This window comes from Stegostoma tigrinum, chromosome 11, assembly GCF_030684315.1.
Source record: "Stegostoma tigrinum isolate sSteTig4 chromosome 11, sSteTig4.hap1, whole genome shotgun sequence".
NCBI classification, from domain to species: domain Eukaryota; kingdom Metazoa; phylum Chordata; class Chondrichthyes; order Orectolobiformes; family Stegostomatidae; genus Stegostoma; species Stegostoma tigrinum.
Window position 1 is genome coordinate 65,512,306 of NC_081364.1, and position 16,393 is coordinate 65,528,698.

At 44.3% G+C, this 16,393-nt stretch overlaps 1 protein-coding gene across 2 annotated transcripts; it reads left to right on the plus strand.

The window, feature by feature from the left end:
• Positions 1-1,389: 1,389 nt before the first annotated feature.
• On the plus strand, positions 1,390-15,543 carry abhd14b (abhydrolase domain containing 14B). 2 transcript variants are annotated; one of them, XM_048548123.2, is made up of 4 exons: positions 1,390-1,505; positions 2,080-2,324; positions 5,811-6,052; positions 12,852-15,543. In XM_048548123.2, exons 2-4 carry the CDS (start codon positions 2,117-2,119, stop codon positions 13,032-13,034), a joined length of 633 nt encoding a protein of 210 aa, XP_048404080.1. In that variant the 5' UTR covers positions 1,390-1,505; positions 2,080-2,116; the 3' UTR covers positions 13,035-15,543. The 2 variants fall into 2 exon arrangements, with proteins under 2 accessions (XP_048404080.1, XP_048404081.1); XM_048548124.2 differs by having other exon boundaries at positions 1,429-1,548.
• Positions 15,544-16,393: the final 850 nt, after the last annotated feature.

Consider the following 16,393-nt stretch of genomic DNA (forward strand, 5'->3'; position numbering starts at 1 on the left):
CTCGGATCCTGTCTGATCTGCTGTGCTTTACCAGCCTCAACACCTATAGACTGATGGAGGAAGGGATCAGAATAGTTAGGTGGTTGTTTTTGAGCATTGTAGACACAATGAGCTATATCTGTACTGTAGATCTCTGAGACTGTATTCCCTTCTGCCATCCCTCTATCTCCCTCTGAAGGTTTGTGACCTGTGCTTTTTGTTTAAAACCTCCCGTAGTTTCAAACCTTGCTGCTGTGCAACGTTAGAGAGTGCAGCATGCCATAATCACTCTGAAGACCCTGGTGGAAGATGCAACGTTAATTCTATCAATTTTAACCTCTTCCCCCCTGCCTCTCCCTATTCACAACTGAGCTCACTGAGGAAGGACTGCCCCTAATCTGGGGAATGAAGAGGAGTTGGTACATTTTGGGGAGCATATCCTTCAAGGTGATCCCAGTATAAATAGGTTGGTTACAGAAAATGCCAAAATAGTTGATATTTTGATAGAGCAGTTTTAATGAGAAACTGCTTCTTCTGACAGGTGAGTTAAAAAAAACGAACATTATGCTTTTAAAATAATTGGCAGAAAAGAATCAGAAGGAAAATGCAACAGATTACATATATGACTAACAAAATCTAGAACACTTTTCCAAACTGAAAAAATCACACCGGACCTTCAAAAAGCAGTTGGACATTTGGTTGAAATGTCAGCCTTCCTGCTCCTCTGATGCTGCTTGGCCTGCTGTGTTCATCCAGCTCTACACCTTGTTATATCAGATTCTCCAGCATCTGCAGTTCCTACTATCTGTGGACATTTGGTTGATAAGGATTACGTTGTGGGATCAAGAAGACAAAGTCATAGAGGTCTAAAGTATAGAAAAAAGCCCTTTGGCCCATTGAGTCTGACCCAGTCAAAAACAAGCACCAAACTATTTGAAACCCATTTTGCAGCACACTTTTTAAATTTATTCGCTCTTAAGCAACTAATAAATACTACCCCTAGTTGTCCTTGAGAAGGTGATGGTGAGTTGCCTTCTTGAGCCGCTGTAAGTCCAGGTGAGAATAAAGCTAAATAAAAACCGAAAGACCAGCAGATGCTGTAAATCAGAAACAAAAACAGAAGTTGCTGGAAAAGCTCAGCAGATCTGGCAGCATCTGTGAAGGAAAAATCAGAGTTAACATTTTGGCTCTGATGACCCTTCCTCAGTTCCAGCAACTTCTGTATTTGTTGTGAGGATAAAGCCATTGTGTGGGCCTAGGTTGGGCAACATAACCAAAGAGGTAGCATGGGTACAATGGACAGAATGGCCTCCACATATGCTGAGGATCAGAATAACTTTACTCCATGGTGGATATGAGTTATTTGTTTGGACGGAGTTGGTGAGTGCCTGGTGTTTGCACATGGAGCCTCCTGGCTGCAGAGGGCGCTGGTGCTAGCTTTTCCATACTTTCCTGAGCTGTTCCGGGAGAGAAGCAGACAGGCACCTGGAAAGTGGCCACTTTTACACGCTGTGTCCCAGGAATAGGTTGGTGCAAACTCTCCCTCTTCACCCAGCTCCTGTCACTACGGCAAGCTAAAAACTTTTCTAACAATTGTCTTGTTCAGTTTTAACTTTAAACTGTTGTTCAGGGAATTTGGGACACTTTGCTTTTTCGCTGTTGATGTATTGTTTGTGTGGGTGTTTTTGATGGGGACGGTGTAGAGGAAGCTTTGCTCTCTATTTAACCCTGTGCTGTCCCAATTCAGGCAGTGTTTGATGGGGGAACAGTGTAGAGGGAGCTTTGCTCTGTACCTAACCCCTTCCTGACCCTGATCAGGCAGTGTTTGATGGGGGGACAGTAAAGAGGGAGCTTTACTTTGTACCTAACCCTGTGCTGTCCCTGTCATGGCAGTGTTTGATGGGGGACGGTGTAGAGGAAGCTTTACTCTGTATCTGACCCTATACTGTTCCTGACCAGGGGAATGTTTAATAGGGGACAGTGTGAGAGACTATTACTCTGTATGTAACCCGTGCTGTGCCTGTTCTGGGAGTGTTGATGGAACAGTGTAGAGAAGCTATTACACTCTATCTAACCCATGACTGTTGTTATTTATTACAGGATGCAATAGAACAGGTCACAGCACCAGCTCGTTATCATGGCAAGTGTCGTGACTAAGGAGGGCACTGTGCAAGTTGAAGGGCAGCAGTTATTTTACCGTCAGACTGCACCAGCTGAGCAGACCCCCAGATTATCTGTCCTCCTGCTCCATGGCATTCGCTTCTCCTCTGACACTTGGTTGAAGCTTGGAACCCTCCAGGAGCTGGCAGGGGCTGGTTACCAGGCAGTAGCTATCGACTTACCAGGTTAGGTGGTGCATTAGCCAAGATCAATATACGCAGTGAGTGAGCTGACACTGACAGGCTGGAGCATGTGCTATTTGCATTAATTGTTACACATCTCTCTGAGATTTCTTCACATGTTGTTTGGGAGGTGTGCGTGGTTAGTTCAGTACACTTGTATCACACCAAACTTCCTCAAAATCTATAAAGGACGTAGCCTAGACCCTAACTTTGTAATTTTGTTTAATGACAAGTGTAAGGCTGTATATTTGAAGTAATTCGATTGGCTTTAAACAAAACACGCTTTATTCATAAACGTAATTAAAACACAAACAAAAACATTGGCATAACTTTAACTCTATTGAAATGCTCAATAAGATAATACATTCTGGGTGTGAGTTTGCTCGCTGAGCTGGAAGGTTAGTTTTCAGACGTTTCGTCACCATCCTAGGTAACATCATCAGTGAGCCTCCGACGAAGCGCTGGTGTTATGTCCCGCTTTCTATTTATCTGGTTAGGTTTCCTTGGGTTGGTGATGTCATTTCCTGCGTTGGTGATGTCATTTCCTGTTGTTTTTCCCAGGGGATGGTAGATTGGCTCCAAATCAATGTGTTTGTTGATGGAGTTCCGGTTGGAATGCCATGCTTCTAGGAATTCTCGCGCGTGTCTCTGTTTGGCTTGTCCTAGGATGGATGTGTTGTCCCAATCAAAGTGGTGTACTTCCTTATCTGTATGTAAGGATACGAGTGATAGTGGGTCATGTCGTTTTGTGGCTAGTTGATGTTCATTCCGACAGAGTGCCACCCGCAAACAGCTATGAACATCAACTAGCCACGAAACGATATGACCCAAGAAACGATATATCACTCGTATCCTGACACCACTTTGATTGGGACAACACATTCATCCTAGGACAAGCCAAACAGAGACATGCACAAGAATTCCTAGAAGCATGGCATTCCAACCGGAACTCCATCAACAAACACACTCGCTAAAATAATACATTGTTTAACTATTAACTATCAACTGTTCCAATATAGCAGCATCCCACAAACACACCCTGGCATAGGTAAATTGAGCAAAACAGGTTCTCCTCAAGTGCTATCTCCTTCAGTCCAGGAGAAAAGGATGCCAAAAGAAACAATCTGGTCACTAAGAGAGAACTCAAACCTTTTTTTTGCTGTAACAAAGGAAGAGAGAGCTATATCTATCAGCTTCAACAGCCAGCTACAAACCAAAACTGAAAGCGCAACTGAAACCCTGGACCTGTATGAGCCTGACTCCACCCGCTCATGCTTTTTTTATCCATTAAGAAAAGACTCGGGGAGCTCCAAGCAGTTTATCCACTGATTCTGAAGCGTACGTTCTGGCACAATTGTGCAAGAGAAACAGCACAGAACAAATCTGACTTAAAGACGCAGTACCATCACAGTCCATTTTGCACATCTGTGTCAAATGGACTGCGTTAGGATTGGAGTTTCTGTTGAATTTGTGATTTGCGTTCAGCACTGGGGCAGACAGGCAATGTGAAAGGCTCAGGGCCCACCCCTGTGGTGAAACATCAGCAAAAAACCATCAGAGTAAAGATAAGAGATAGCAAGGTGTAGATCTGAATGAACACAGCAGGCCAAGTGGCATCAGAGGAGCAGGAAGGCTGACGTTTCCAGCCTAGACCCTTCTTCAGAAATGGGGGAGGGGATGGGCCTTCAGAAATAAATAGGGAGAGAGGGGGAGGCGGATAGAAGATGCATAGAGGAGAAGATAGGTGGAGAGGAGACAGACAGATCAAAGAGGCGTGGATGGAGCCAGTAAAGGTGAGTGCAAGTGGGGAGTTAGGGAGGAGATAGATCAGTCCAAGGAGGATGGACAGGTCAAGGGGGCGGGATGAGGCTGGTAGGTAGGAGATGGGAGTGGGGCTTGAAGTGGGAGGAGGGGATAGGTGGGAGGAAGGATAGGTTAGGGAGGCGGGGACAAGCTGGGCTGGTTTTGGAATGTGGTAGGGTGAGGGGAGATTTTGAAGCTTGTGAAATCCACATTGATACCATTGGACTGCAGGGTTCCCAAGAAGAAGATGAGTTGCTGATCCTGCAGCCTTTGGACGGCAATGTTGTGGCACAGCAGGAGACCCAAGATGGGCATGTTGTCTGAGGAATGGGAGGGGGAGTTGAAATGGTTCGCGAGTGGGAGGTGCAGTTGTTTAGTGCAAACCAAGCGTAGTTGTTCTGCAAGTGGTCCCCAAGCCTGTGCTTGGTTTCCCCAATGTAGAGGAGGCCACAACGGGATCAGCGGATGCAGTATACCACATTAGCAGATGTGCAGGTGAACCTCTGCTTGATGTGGAAAGTCTTCTCTGGGGCCTGGGATGGGGGTGAGGGGGGAGCTGTAGGGGCAGGTGTAGCACTTCCTGTGGTTGCAGGGAAAAGTGCCGGGTGTTGTGGGGCTGGAGGAGAGTTGGAGCAGACAAGGGAGTCACCGAGAGAGTGCTCCCTCCGGAAAGCGGCTAAGGGTGGGGTGGGAAAAATGCCTTTGGTGGTAGGGTCGGATTGCAGATGGCAGAAGTGTCAGAGGATGATGCATTGTATCTGGAGATTGGTGGGGTGGTACGTGAGGATGAGGGGGATTCTGATTTGGTTGTTATTGCGGACAGGGCATGTAAGGGATGAGTTGTGGGAAATGCGGGAGACACGTTCGAGGGCGTTCTCGACCACTGAGCGGGCGAAGTTGCGGCCCTTGAAAAACAAGGACATCTGAGATGTACGGGAGTGGAATGCCTCATCCTGGGAGCAGACGCGCCGGAGGTGGAACAATCGGGAATAGGGGATGGCCTTTTTTCAGGAAGGTGGGTGGGAGGAGATGTATTCTAGGTAGCTGTGGGAGTCAGTGGGCTTGAAATGTATATTGGTTTCTAGGTGGTTGCTAGAGATGGAAACAGAGAGGTCCAGCAAGGAGAGAGAGGTATTAGAGATGGTCCAGGTGAACTTAAGGTTGTGGTGGAAGATGTGGGTGAAGTGGATGAACTGTTCGAGCTCCTCATGGGAGGATAAGGCAACATTAGGGTGAGGAGGATGTATCAACGCATCACCCACAAACTCAATGTAAGATGCTGATCACGCGCTGTGTCAGGAAATACAACTGCACCCATGTGGGCAAGTCTACTGGGTCTTGTTGGGACAAAGAGGCTTGAGGGAGTCTGAAGGTGCAGAAAACCCAGACTGTAACCTGCTCTAGGAACCATTCTTTTTTTTGTAACTCCCTCATACTCAAGCAGATATCTTCATTCCTTATGTGAATTGAGGTCGCACAGCCATTGAGGTCCTTTCAGTTCTTTCAGAAATTGCACATTACTCATGTTTGCACCAGTTGGAGTTTTGAGTTTTAGCCCTGGTGGTTGTAGGACAATGTAAATCAGATTGGTGACGTTCTGTGTGACTGGGGCTGATCAATGCTGGTCCAGATGAAGCCCCTCCCTGCCCTGTTTAATGTTACTCCTGATTTTTCTCCTCTACCTAGGCCTGGGTAACTCCAAAGAAGCAACAGCTCCTGCCAAAGTGGGGGATCTGGCTCCTGACAGCTTTCTTCTGAGTGTGCTCAAGGGTTTGGAGCTGAACTCCGTAGTGATAATCAGCCCATCACTGAGTGGGATGTATTCACTGCCCTTCCTGTTTGGGCACCGTGACATGGTGAGGGGATTCATTCCTGTCGCCCCAATCTGTACTGAGAAATTCTCAGCCGAGCAGTACTCCAGTGTGCAGGTAAGTTGGTTCTACAAACAGTAGTGTCGTCGTGTACCCCTGTAAGTAGTGTCCCTTCCTCTCCCTGCACCTCTATAGGTTGTTGTGTCACCATAGTCTTATCAGATCACAGGGCTGCTCTCTCATCGGAGAGAGAGAGATGACGTGGGGTGATTTAACCTGAGTGTCACCGAGCCTCAGGTGAGGGGAAGATGTTGAAAAGGATAGCCCTTTATGATAACCCCAGCTCATGATGGGAATTGAACCCATGCTGTTATGGGGTCTTTAACTTTCCAAATATTGACTGGAAACGCTATAGTTTGAGTACTTTAGATGCGTCCGTTTTTGTCCATAGTGTGCAAAAGGGTTTCTTGTATGTAGACAGGCCAACAAGAGGCGAGGCCGCATTGGATTTGGTACTGGGTAATGAACCAGGTGAGGTGTTAGAATTGGAGGTAGGTGAGCACTTCAGTGATAGTGACCACAATTTGGTTACATTTACTTTAGCAATGGAAAGGGATAGGTATATACCACAGGGCAAGAGTTCTAGCTGGGGGAAAGGCAATTATGAGATGATTAGGCAAGATTTAGGATGCATAGGATGGGGAAGGAAACTGCAGGTGCTGGGCATGATTGAAATGTGGAGCTTGTTCAAAGAACAGTTACTGCGTGTCCTTGATAAGTATGTACCTGCCAGGCAGGGAGGAAGTGGTCGAATGAGGGAACCTTGGTTTACTGAAGAATTTGAATCTCTTGTCAAGAGGAAGAAGGAGTCTTATATAAAGATGATGTGTGAAGGCTCAGGGTGCTTGGGAGTTACAAGTTAGCCAGAAAGGACCTAAAGAGAGCTAAAAGGAGCCAGGAGGGGACTTGAGAAGTCTTCGGCAGGGAGCATCAAGGAAAACCCTAAAGATTTCTATAGGTATGTCAGGAATAAAAGAATGACTAGAGTAAGATTAGGGCCAGTCATGGACAGTAGTAGGAAGTTGTGTGTGGAGTCCGAAGAGATAGGGGAGGCGTTAAATGAATATTTTTCGTCAGTATTCATACATGAAAAAGACAATGTTGTTGAGGAGAATACTGAGATACAGGCTATTAGACTAGATGGGATTGAGGTTCATAAGGAGGTGGTGTTATCTATTTTCACACTTTCCAGAATTGCTAAGTCGCCTGGGCCCGATGGGATTTATCCTAGGATTCTCTGTGAAGCTAGGGATGAGATTGCAGAGCCTTTGGCTTTGATCTGTATGTCTTCATTGTCTACAGGAATAGTGCCAGAAGACTGGAGGATAGCAAATGTTGTCCCCTTGTTCAAGAAGGGGAGTAGAGACAACCCTGGTAATTATAGACCAGTTAGCCTTACTTCAGTTGTTGGTAAAATGTTGGTAAGGATTATATGAGATAGGATTTATAACAATCTAGAAAAGAATAATTTGATTAGGGTTAGTTAACATGATTTTGTGAAGGGTAGGTTGTGCCGAACAAATCTTGTTGAGTTCTTTGAGAAGGTGACCAAACAGGTGGATGAGAGTAAAGCTGTCATGTGTTGTTGTTGGATGTGTTGTATATGGATTTCAGTAAAGCGTTTGATAAGGTTCCCTATGGGGGTAAACTATTGCAGAAAATACAGAGGCATGGGATTGAGGGTGATTTAGCGGTTTGGATCAGAAATTGGCTAGCTGTAAGAAGACAGAGGGTGGTGGTTGATGGGAAATGTTCATCCTGGAGTTCAGTTACTAATGGCGTACCGCAAGAATCTGTTTTGGGGCCATATGACCTGGATGAGGGCGCAGAAGGATGTGTTAGTAAATTTGCGGACGACTCTAAAGTTGATGGAATTGTGGATAGTGCAGAAGGATGTTGCAGGTTACAGAGGGACATAGATAAGCTGCAGAACTGGGTTGAGAGGTGGCAAATGGAGTTTAATGCGGAGAAGTGTGAGGTGATTCACTTTGGAAGGAGTAACACGAATACGGAGTACCAGGCTAATGGTAAGATTTTTGTAGTGTGGCTGAGCAGAGAGATCTCAGTGTCCATGTGCATAGATCCCTGAAATTTGCCACCCAGGTTGATAGGGTTGTTAGGAAGGCGTATGGTGTGTTAGCTTTTATTGGTAGAGGCATTGAGTTTTGGAGCCATGAGGTCATGTTGCAGCTGTACAAAACTCTGGTGTGGCCGCACTTGGAGTATTGTGTACAGTTCTAGTCGCCACATTATAGGAATGATGTGGAAGCATTGGAAAGAGTGCAGAGGAGATTTACCAGGATGTTGCCTGGTATGGAGGGAAGGTCTTATGAGGAAAAGCTGAGGGACTTGAGGCTGTTTTCGTTAGAAGAAGGTTAAGAGGTGACCGAATAGATACATACAAAATGATTAGATAGGGTGGACAGTGAGATATTCCTCGGATAGTGATGGCTAGCACGAGGGGACATAGCTTTAAGTTGAGGGATGATACATATAGGACAGATGTTAGAGGTAGGTTCTTTACTCAGAGTAGTAAGTGTGTGCAATGTCCTACCTGCAACAGTAGTCAACTTTAAGGGCATTTAAACGGTCACTGGATAAACATATGGATGATAATGGAATAGTGTAGGTTAGATGGGTTTCAGGTTGGTTTCACAGGTCGGTGCAACATTGAGGGCCAAAGGGCCTGTAATGCTCTGTAATGTTCTATGTTCTATGTTCTATGTTAGAATCACACTGCTTTGCGAACTAGCTGACCAGCCAAGTAGCTAAATCAACATCCTTGTCGTGCCCTTCCTCTCCCCTCCCTCTGTAGGTTGTGCCTCCTCCCCTATTTCTGTAACTTTCCTAGCCCTGTCATTTATACCGCCAAACTCCCTACTTGATTCAGGACCCTGTCCCCCTGTCTTACTGATGGTGACTGTCTTCAAATGGTGACATCCAAAGCTATGGTCAACTGTTCAGTTAGCACCTCAATCTGTCTCCCACCTTCTTGTAACCTACCTATTTGACCAACATGGTCACCCTTCATATATTTTCGTCTTTTACTCCAACCGAACCAATCTGGAACTAGTGCTGCAGCGAAATGGATAAGTAGGGCGGTCACTAGGACTTTCAACTAGTGAACTGGGGTGAAGGGAAGGCGCAAATGACAGGAAGTATAATGGTAAATAGAAAAGAAAGCAGCAGGTTAACATGTGTGCAGGAAGGTTTAACTACATCCAAGGCTCTGAGAGATGTTAAAAGGAAAGAAAACTCCAGATTTGTTATCAATGGAGATGTTAGAATTCAAAAAGAAAGTATAAAAATTAGCATAAAGGCACTTCACCTGAATGCTTGTGGCATTCGAAACAAGGTAGATGAGTTAACAGCACAAACCATCATGAATGAGTTTAGTTTAGTCGCCACTACAGAGACATGGCTGCAGGATGGTCATGACTGGGAATTAAATATCCAGGAATATCAGACTATTCAGAAGCACAGACAGGAAGGTACGGGGGTTGGTGTAACTCTGATAGTTAAGGATGACATCAGGGCAGTGGTGAGAGATGATTATAAGTTCTATGGAGAATAAGTTTGAATGTATTTGGGTGGAAATCAGAAATTCTCAGAAGAAAAAGTCACAGATAGGCATAGTCTAATAGGCCAACAGGTAATAACATCACATGGGGCAGGCAATAAACAAAGAAATAACTAATGCCTGTAAAAATGGTACGGCAATTATCATGGGAGATTTTAATCCACGTGTTGATTGGTCAAACCAGGTCAGCCAAGGAAGCCTTAAGGAGGAGTTTATTGATAGTTTTCTTGAACAGTATGTAATGGAACCAACGAAGGAGGAAGCTATCCTAGATTTGGTCCTGTGTAATATACAGGAATAATTAATGATCTCATGGTTGGGGATCCTCTTGGAAGGAGAATCACAGTATGGTTGAATTTAGAAAAGAGATGGAAAGTGAGAAGATAAAATTGCATACTAGGATCCTGTGCTTAAACAAAGGAGATGACAATAGGATTAGGGAGGAGTTGGCTAAAGTAGATTGGAAGCAGACTTTATGGTGGGACGGTTGAGCAACAGTGGAGGACTTTCAAAGCAATTTTTCAAAATACTCAGCAAAAGTGAAAAGGAAGGACGGTAGAAAATGTGTTAATCAGCCATGGATGTCTAAGGACATAAGGGAGACTATCAAATTCCAGTGGGAAACTAGAAGATTGGGAACACTATAAAGGTCAACAGAAAGCCATAAAGAAAAACTATAAAGAAAATTAAGATAGGTTACGAGAGTAAACTAGCTCAGAATATTCAGATCGATAGCACAAGATTCTACAAATATATGAAATGAAAAAGAGTGGCTCAAATAAACATTTGTCCCTTAGAGGATGAGAAGGGGGATTTAAGAATGGGAAATGCGAAAATATCCGAGGCACTAAACAGGTATTTTATGTTGGTCTTCACAGTGGCGACATGAGTAGCTTGCCAGTAATTGATGATGAGGAAACTAAGGTAGGTGAGGACCTATAAATGATCATTATCACAAAAGAGGTAGTGTTGGGTACGTGAATGGAGCTAAAGGTAGACAAGTCTCCTGGCCCTGATGGAATGCATCTCAGGGTATGAAGAGAGATAGTGGGACAAATAACAAATGCGCTTGTGGTAATTTTCCAAAATTCGCTGGACTCAGGGGCATTTCCAGCAGATTGGAAAACAGCAAATGTGACACCACTGGTTAAAAAAGGAGGTAGACCAAAGATGGGGAATTATAGGTCAGTTTAACTTCTGTAGTGGGGAAAATGCTTGAATCTATCATCAAGGAAGAAATAGCAAGACATCTGAATAGAAATTGTCCCTTTGGGCAGACGCAGCAAGGGTTCATGAAAGGCAGGTCATGTTTAACTGATTTACTGGAATCCTATGAAGACATTCTTAGTGCGGTGGGCAACGGGTACCCAGTAGCTGTAATGTACCTAGATTTCCAAAAGGCATTCAACATGGTGACGTACAAAAGGCTGCTGCATAAGATAAAGGTGCACAGCATTACAGGCAATATATTAGCATGGAAAGAGGATTGGTTATCTACAGGAAGCAGAGAGTGGGGATAAATGAGTGTTTGTATGGTTGGAGATCAGTAATGAGTGATGTGCCTCAGGGATCAGTGTTGGGACCCTAATTGTTTATAATTCACATGGATGTGGAGGTGCTGGTGTTGGACAAGGTCAAAAGTCACATGACACCAGGTTATAGTCCAACAGAGCTCCGTCCTTTCCTCAGCTTTAGTGTTGAGAAGGAGGAATTCCAACCGCAATTTATCAGCAGGAAGGTAACAACCCTAAAAATAGCTCACTGACTGTCTCCTGTTGAATCTTTAATCAATTAGAAAAGAGACATAGGTTTCTATCAATTACATAGATGATTTGGAGTTGGGGACCACGTGTAGTGTGTCAAGGTTTGCAGATGACTCTTAGTTGAGTGGTAGAGCAAAGTGTGTGGAGGACTCTGAAAGCTTGCAGAGGGATGTAGATAGCCTAAGTGAGCCAGCAAAGGTCTGGCAGATGGAGTACAATATTGATAAATGTGAAGTCGTCCATTTTGGTAGGAATAACAACAGAAAGGACTGTTATTTGAACGGTAAAAATTTGCAGCATGCTGCTGTGCAGAGGGACCTTAATTGCACATTAATTACAGAAGGTTGCAGCAGGTAATTAAGAAGGCAAATGGAATATTGTCCTTCATTGCTAGAGGGATTGAGTTTAAAAACAGGGAGGATATGCTGCAGCTGAAAAGAGTGCTGGTGAGGCCACATCTGGAGACTGTGTGTAGTTTTGGTCTCCTTATTTGAGAAAGGATGCACTGGCAGTGGAGGCGATGCAGAGGGGGTTCACTAGGTTGATTCCGGAGTCGAGAGGGTTGGCTTATGAGGAGAGAGTGAGTAGACTGGGATTATATTTGTTGAAATTTAGAAGAATGAGTGGGGGTTCTTATAGAAGCATATAAAATTATGAAGGGATTAGATAAGATAGAAGCAGGGAGGATGTTCTCACTGGTGGGTGAAACAAGAACCCATAGCCTCAAAATTAGGAGGAGCAGATTTAGGACTGAATTGAGGGGGAATGTCTTCACACAAAGGGTTGTGAATCTGTGGAATTTCCCAATGAAGCAGCGGAAGCTCCCTCACTAAATGTTTTTAAAATGAAGACAGATCATTTTTTTGAACAGTAAAGCAATTAAGGGTTATAGTGAGAGGGTGGGTAAGTGGAGCTGAGGCCATAAAAAGATCAGCCTGATCTTATTGAATGGTGAACTGGGCTCGAGGGGCCAGATGGCCTACTCTTGCTCCTGGTTCTTATGTGCAAACCTCTGTCTGTAAAGGACGCTCTATAAATGCATTGTTATCATTAGTCAGTATGGTTGCATACCAAAGTGGACATTGGCTTTTATCTAGTTAAAAAAAATTGCAGATGTTGGAAATCTGAAATAACATCAGGATGTACTGAAGAAACTCTGCAGTTCTGGCGGCAACTGTAGTATTGGGGTGTATTGTGCATCTCTGGAATCCATATTATAGGAGGGATACGCCCAGGCCGTAAAGTGCCCAAGCCAAAAATGAACTGCTGGGGAGAACGCACAAACTCCATACAGACAGTCACCCAAGACTAATATCAAACCCAGGTCCCTGGCGCTGTGAGGCAGCAGTGCTAACCATTGAGCCCCGCGCCACCCACTAAAACCTGACAGCACTTATTTCTAGCATTACCACGATCAGAGAGGTGGAAGGTGCTGCTGCATTGGGCCCCAGTGCACTCCATTGACTACACAAAGTGGCCTGGGTCACTGACTGATACTTCACACTCTTCACAGACCCCAACGCTGATTGTCTATGGTCAAGAGGACAAGTCGATGGGAGAGACATCGTTCAAACATCTGAGAAACCTGGCCAACCATAAGGTGCACGTTATGACGGGTGCACAGCATGCCTGTTACCTCGATAACCCTGAGGAGTGGCATCGGACCGTGCTGGAGTTCCTGAAGAATCTGTACTGAATCTCCTCAGGCGTGCGCTGCTGCAAAAAAAAACAAAATTTACCAATTAACAACTGGGTTAATCAGTTTCTGTTAAGTTAATCATGCGTTAATCTACGAATCCGAAAAGAAATCAGTGTTTATTACCTGCTGCCCTTCCTTCAATGGCAATGTGATTTTATTCTAACTACATTCTGATGTCTCAATGTGATTGACCAGATTATGCAATATACAGAAGGGGTGTAATGGTACAAACTGTTCTCTCTGAGAATTGACAAAGGTGATGATTTTGAAGATAGGATCTGATTATTTGAGCACTTCTTATCTGTCATCCTTCCTGCTACCGTGGGTCATCACCAGACAAGAGTGGAAAGTGCCAGTGATATCATTCCAGAACTGTATGTTGCAAGGCCTCCAATCATCTGCTCACAACAATGCATAAGACCATTCGTCCCATTGAGCACCTCTCCCTGTTCTTTAGCTTTAACTCTACTTTCCTGCTTGCTCCCCATATCTCTCAATTCCCTGAGTGACCAAACATTGTCGGTCTTAGTCCCAAATGGATTGAATCATGCAGCATTTACAACCCTTTGTTTGGAGCAATTTCTCCTCCTCTCAGGCCAAAATGGTTGGCCCCTTCTCCTGAGACAGCTCCTTGAGTCCTAAACCAGGGGAAACAACCTCTTTTTGTTGACCCTACCAAGTTCCTTCAGAATCTTGTATGCTTCAATGAGATCAGCTTGCATTCTAAACTCCAGAGAATATAGGCCCAATTTCCTCTGTCTCTCATCCCAAGGACTAGTTTCCTGTGCAGTCTCCAACCCATGTATGTCCTTCCTTAAATATGTGTATCTAAATTGCACATAGTGTTCCAGGTGTGGTCTCACCAAGACTTTGTACAATTGTAGCCAGATTTCATGAATCCAGAAGATGAAGGGCTGATCAGTTGAAGGTGTTAAGGTGATGAAAGGATTCAGTAGGTTGAGCTGTGGAGAATGAGTTTCCTCTGGTGCATGATGCCAGAATAAAGGGGAGATATCCTTCCGATTCGAAACAGGACATTTGGGGAGATGCCAGGAAGCACGTCCACACGGAAAGGGTCAAGGGAATCTGAAACCGCCTTCCCCAGAAACCTGTGGAGACTCGGTGTGTGTGATCCAAGCATTCTTTTCCGAAACCTTTCGATTTCAGCAGCAGCTTGTTAGAACTCAGTCTTCGGGTAACGAAACAGCCAGAGCTTAGAGCAACGCTGACTTCCCGCACTGAAAATAAAACAAGGAGCTGATTTGACTCTTGAGTCCACAGGCAGATTCTCCTGATAATTTTGAAACGGCTGCTAAGTTAATGGAATGCTCTTGGCTTGATGTGCCTGGGATTGGTGCTAGCTCTTCAAATTTGAGTTAACATTCATCTTCTGGAGAGGTCCAGATCGGCTACCTGTTCGCCACCCCACCTGACTGCAATAAAATTGGGCAGAGGCGTACAACAGCCAGTTCTAACGGGACTGTTGTGGGGCACAGTGGTAGTGTTCCTGCCTGTGTACTAGGAGGCCTGTGTTCAAGCCCCACCTGCTCTTATTTGGGCAAGAAAAATATCTACAACAGCCAGTTCATCCTGCAGTATCTGTTTGTGACCCTGTTGCAGTTGGATTTCATTGCTGGCAACAGTGAATTGCAATTCTTAAGCTTGGATTAAAAAAAAGTGCTCAAGGTGTGGGCAGTATGCTTGCCAGATTAGTTATTGCCCAACCAATCGAGGGGTGAGTTGAGGTTTTTTTTTCCTCTCCCTACTCTACCACTGCCCCCCCCCCCCCCCCCCCCCCCCCCCGCCAACACTACCCTTGTTGTGTGTTTGTGTAGTGCAGTGACTCAGTGAAGACGCCATGTGCAAGAAACTTTATTCAATACTTTCACCACCAGGAAAACACCCATGTGGCCAGTGAACCAGTCACAAACAGAGCCCAATAAGGGCAATGCTTATGTGAAGAAAGTGAGTGGAGTTTTCTAAAGGCCAAAGCACCTTTCCAACCTGGATTACCAAGAATGTAAGGATGTTCATGAAAACATTCTGATTTTTTGTTTAAAAGGAATTGTTTCATCTGGTGCCAGCTCACAAATGATTTGATTGGGAATTCAAAGTTGTACCTGGTCACAGTGGGATTTGAACATTTGATCTCCACATTATTACACTAGAGTACTGTGTGCCTGTATTCACTCATCACAGTCGACAGTCATTTCATTCATCATTTTTATGCCTTAAACAAAAATACTTAACTCTAAATATGGCTATCCTTTTAATATAAATCACACACACTTGTACTTCTATAATAATGCTACTTTCTCTGGGTTGAGTGAATTTCTAGAGGTTTTGATACTTTGTCTGTACCTGTTCTCATTGCACAACATTGTAACCATAACGTCAGTTGACTTAATGTAATTCAGAGCAGAGAATTATCAGACTTTGATCGTTGTTTGCAGAAAAGGTATCAAACAAGAGATAATAAATTCTGGTTAATTTGCCATAAATGGGATTGCTTGATGTGATGCATCCTTTCATTGCAATAAAAAAAGTTACGTAGCAGAAGTAAGAGCGAAAGTATAGGGCAGATACAGGGGCACTGCTTGTTAGCAGAGCAGCATTTGAGAGTGACTTGTCCTGCAGAATGTGGAAGGTGGAAAAACCCTACAATTATTTGGGAGGGGGGAAAGGGTCTGGGAGCAGTGTTTTTGATAAATGAACAAGGATATACCAAAAGCCTCCCTCATCCATTGTAAGCATGTAAAGCGACAATGTCCTTTTTTGACGAGATTTTCAAAACAATAGACGACGTTAATAAATTGTTTGAAAGTCAGACATTTATCTGACACAGCAAAAAAACCAGGCTAGAGCAGTTGGGTTTCAGAAAATTGAAAGTTTCCCCATCAGAGCCGGAACAATGTTCACCTTTCTGGTCTCCACATTTCAGGGATCTTCTGTTTAATAAATAGCGACAAATGGCAGTGGGATAACTTTGTGCACGTTGAAAACAGTCCAAGGGAAGGATTGGGTGAACAGTTGATCTGCCAAACTTGATTTTTAATACTCTCCTGATGTTTAATCAAACAGCAAAAGGAAGGGATGCAGTTTGCTTAAATGAACTGAATGTACCATTAGACTTGGAGAAAGTTTTAAAGCTCCCTGGAAAAAGGTGAGAAAGGAACAAAAGGGAGACTGACCACCTCTCACCAATAGTTGAGGAAGGCGTGTTCTGGAAATAAATTCATGCTAATAAAACATAATCGTAAAGCAGTCACAAGAGATCAGTATGAGAGAAGGTGTGATCAAATGAGTGTCAACTCGGGTGTGTCATCTCCCAGTTCCAACAGCATAGATAACTTAGC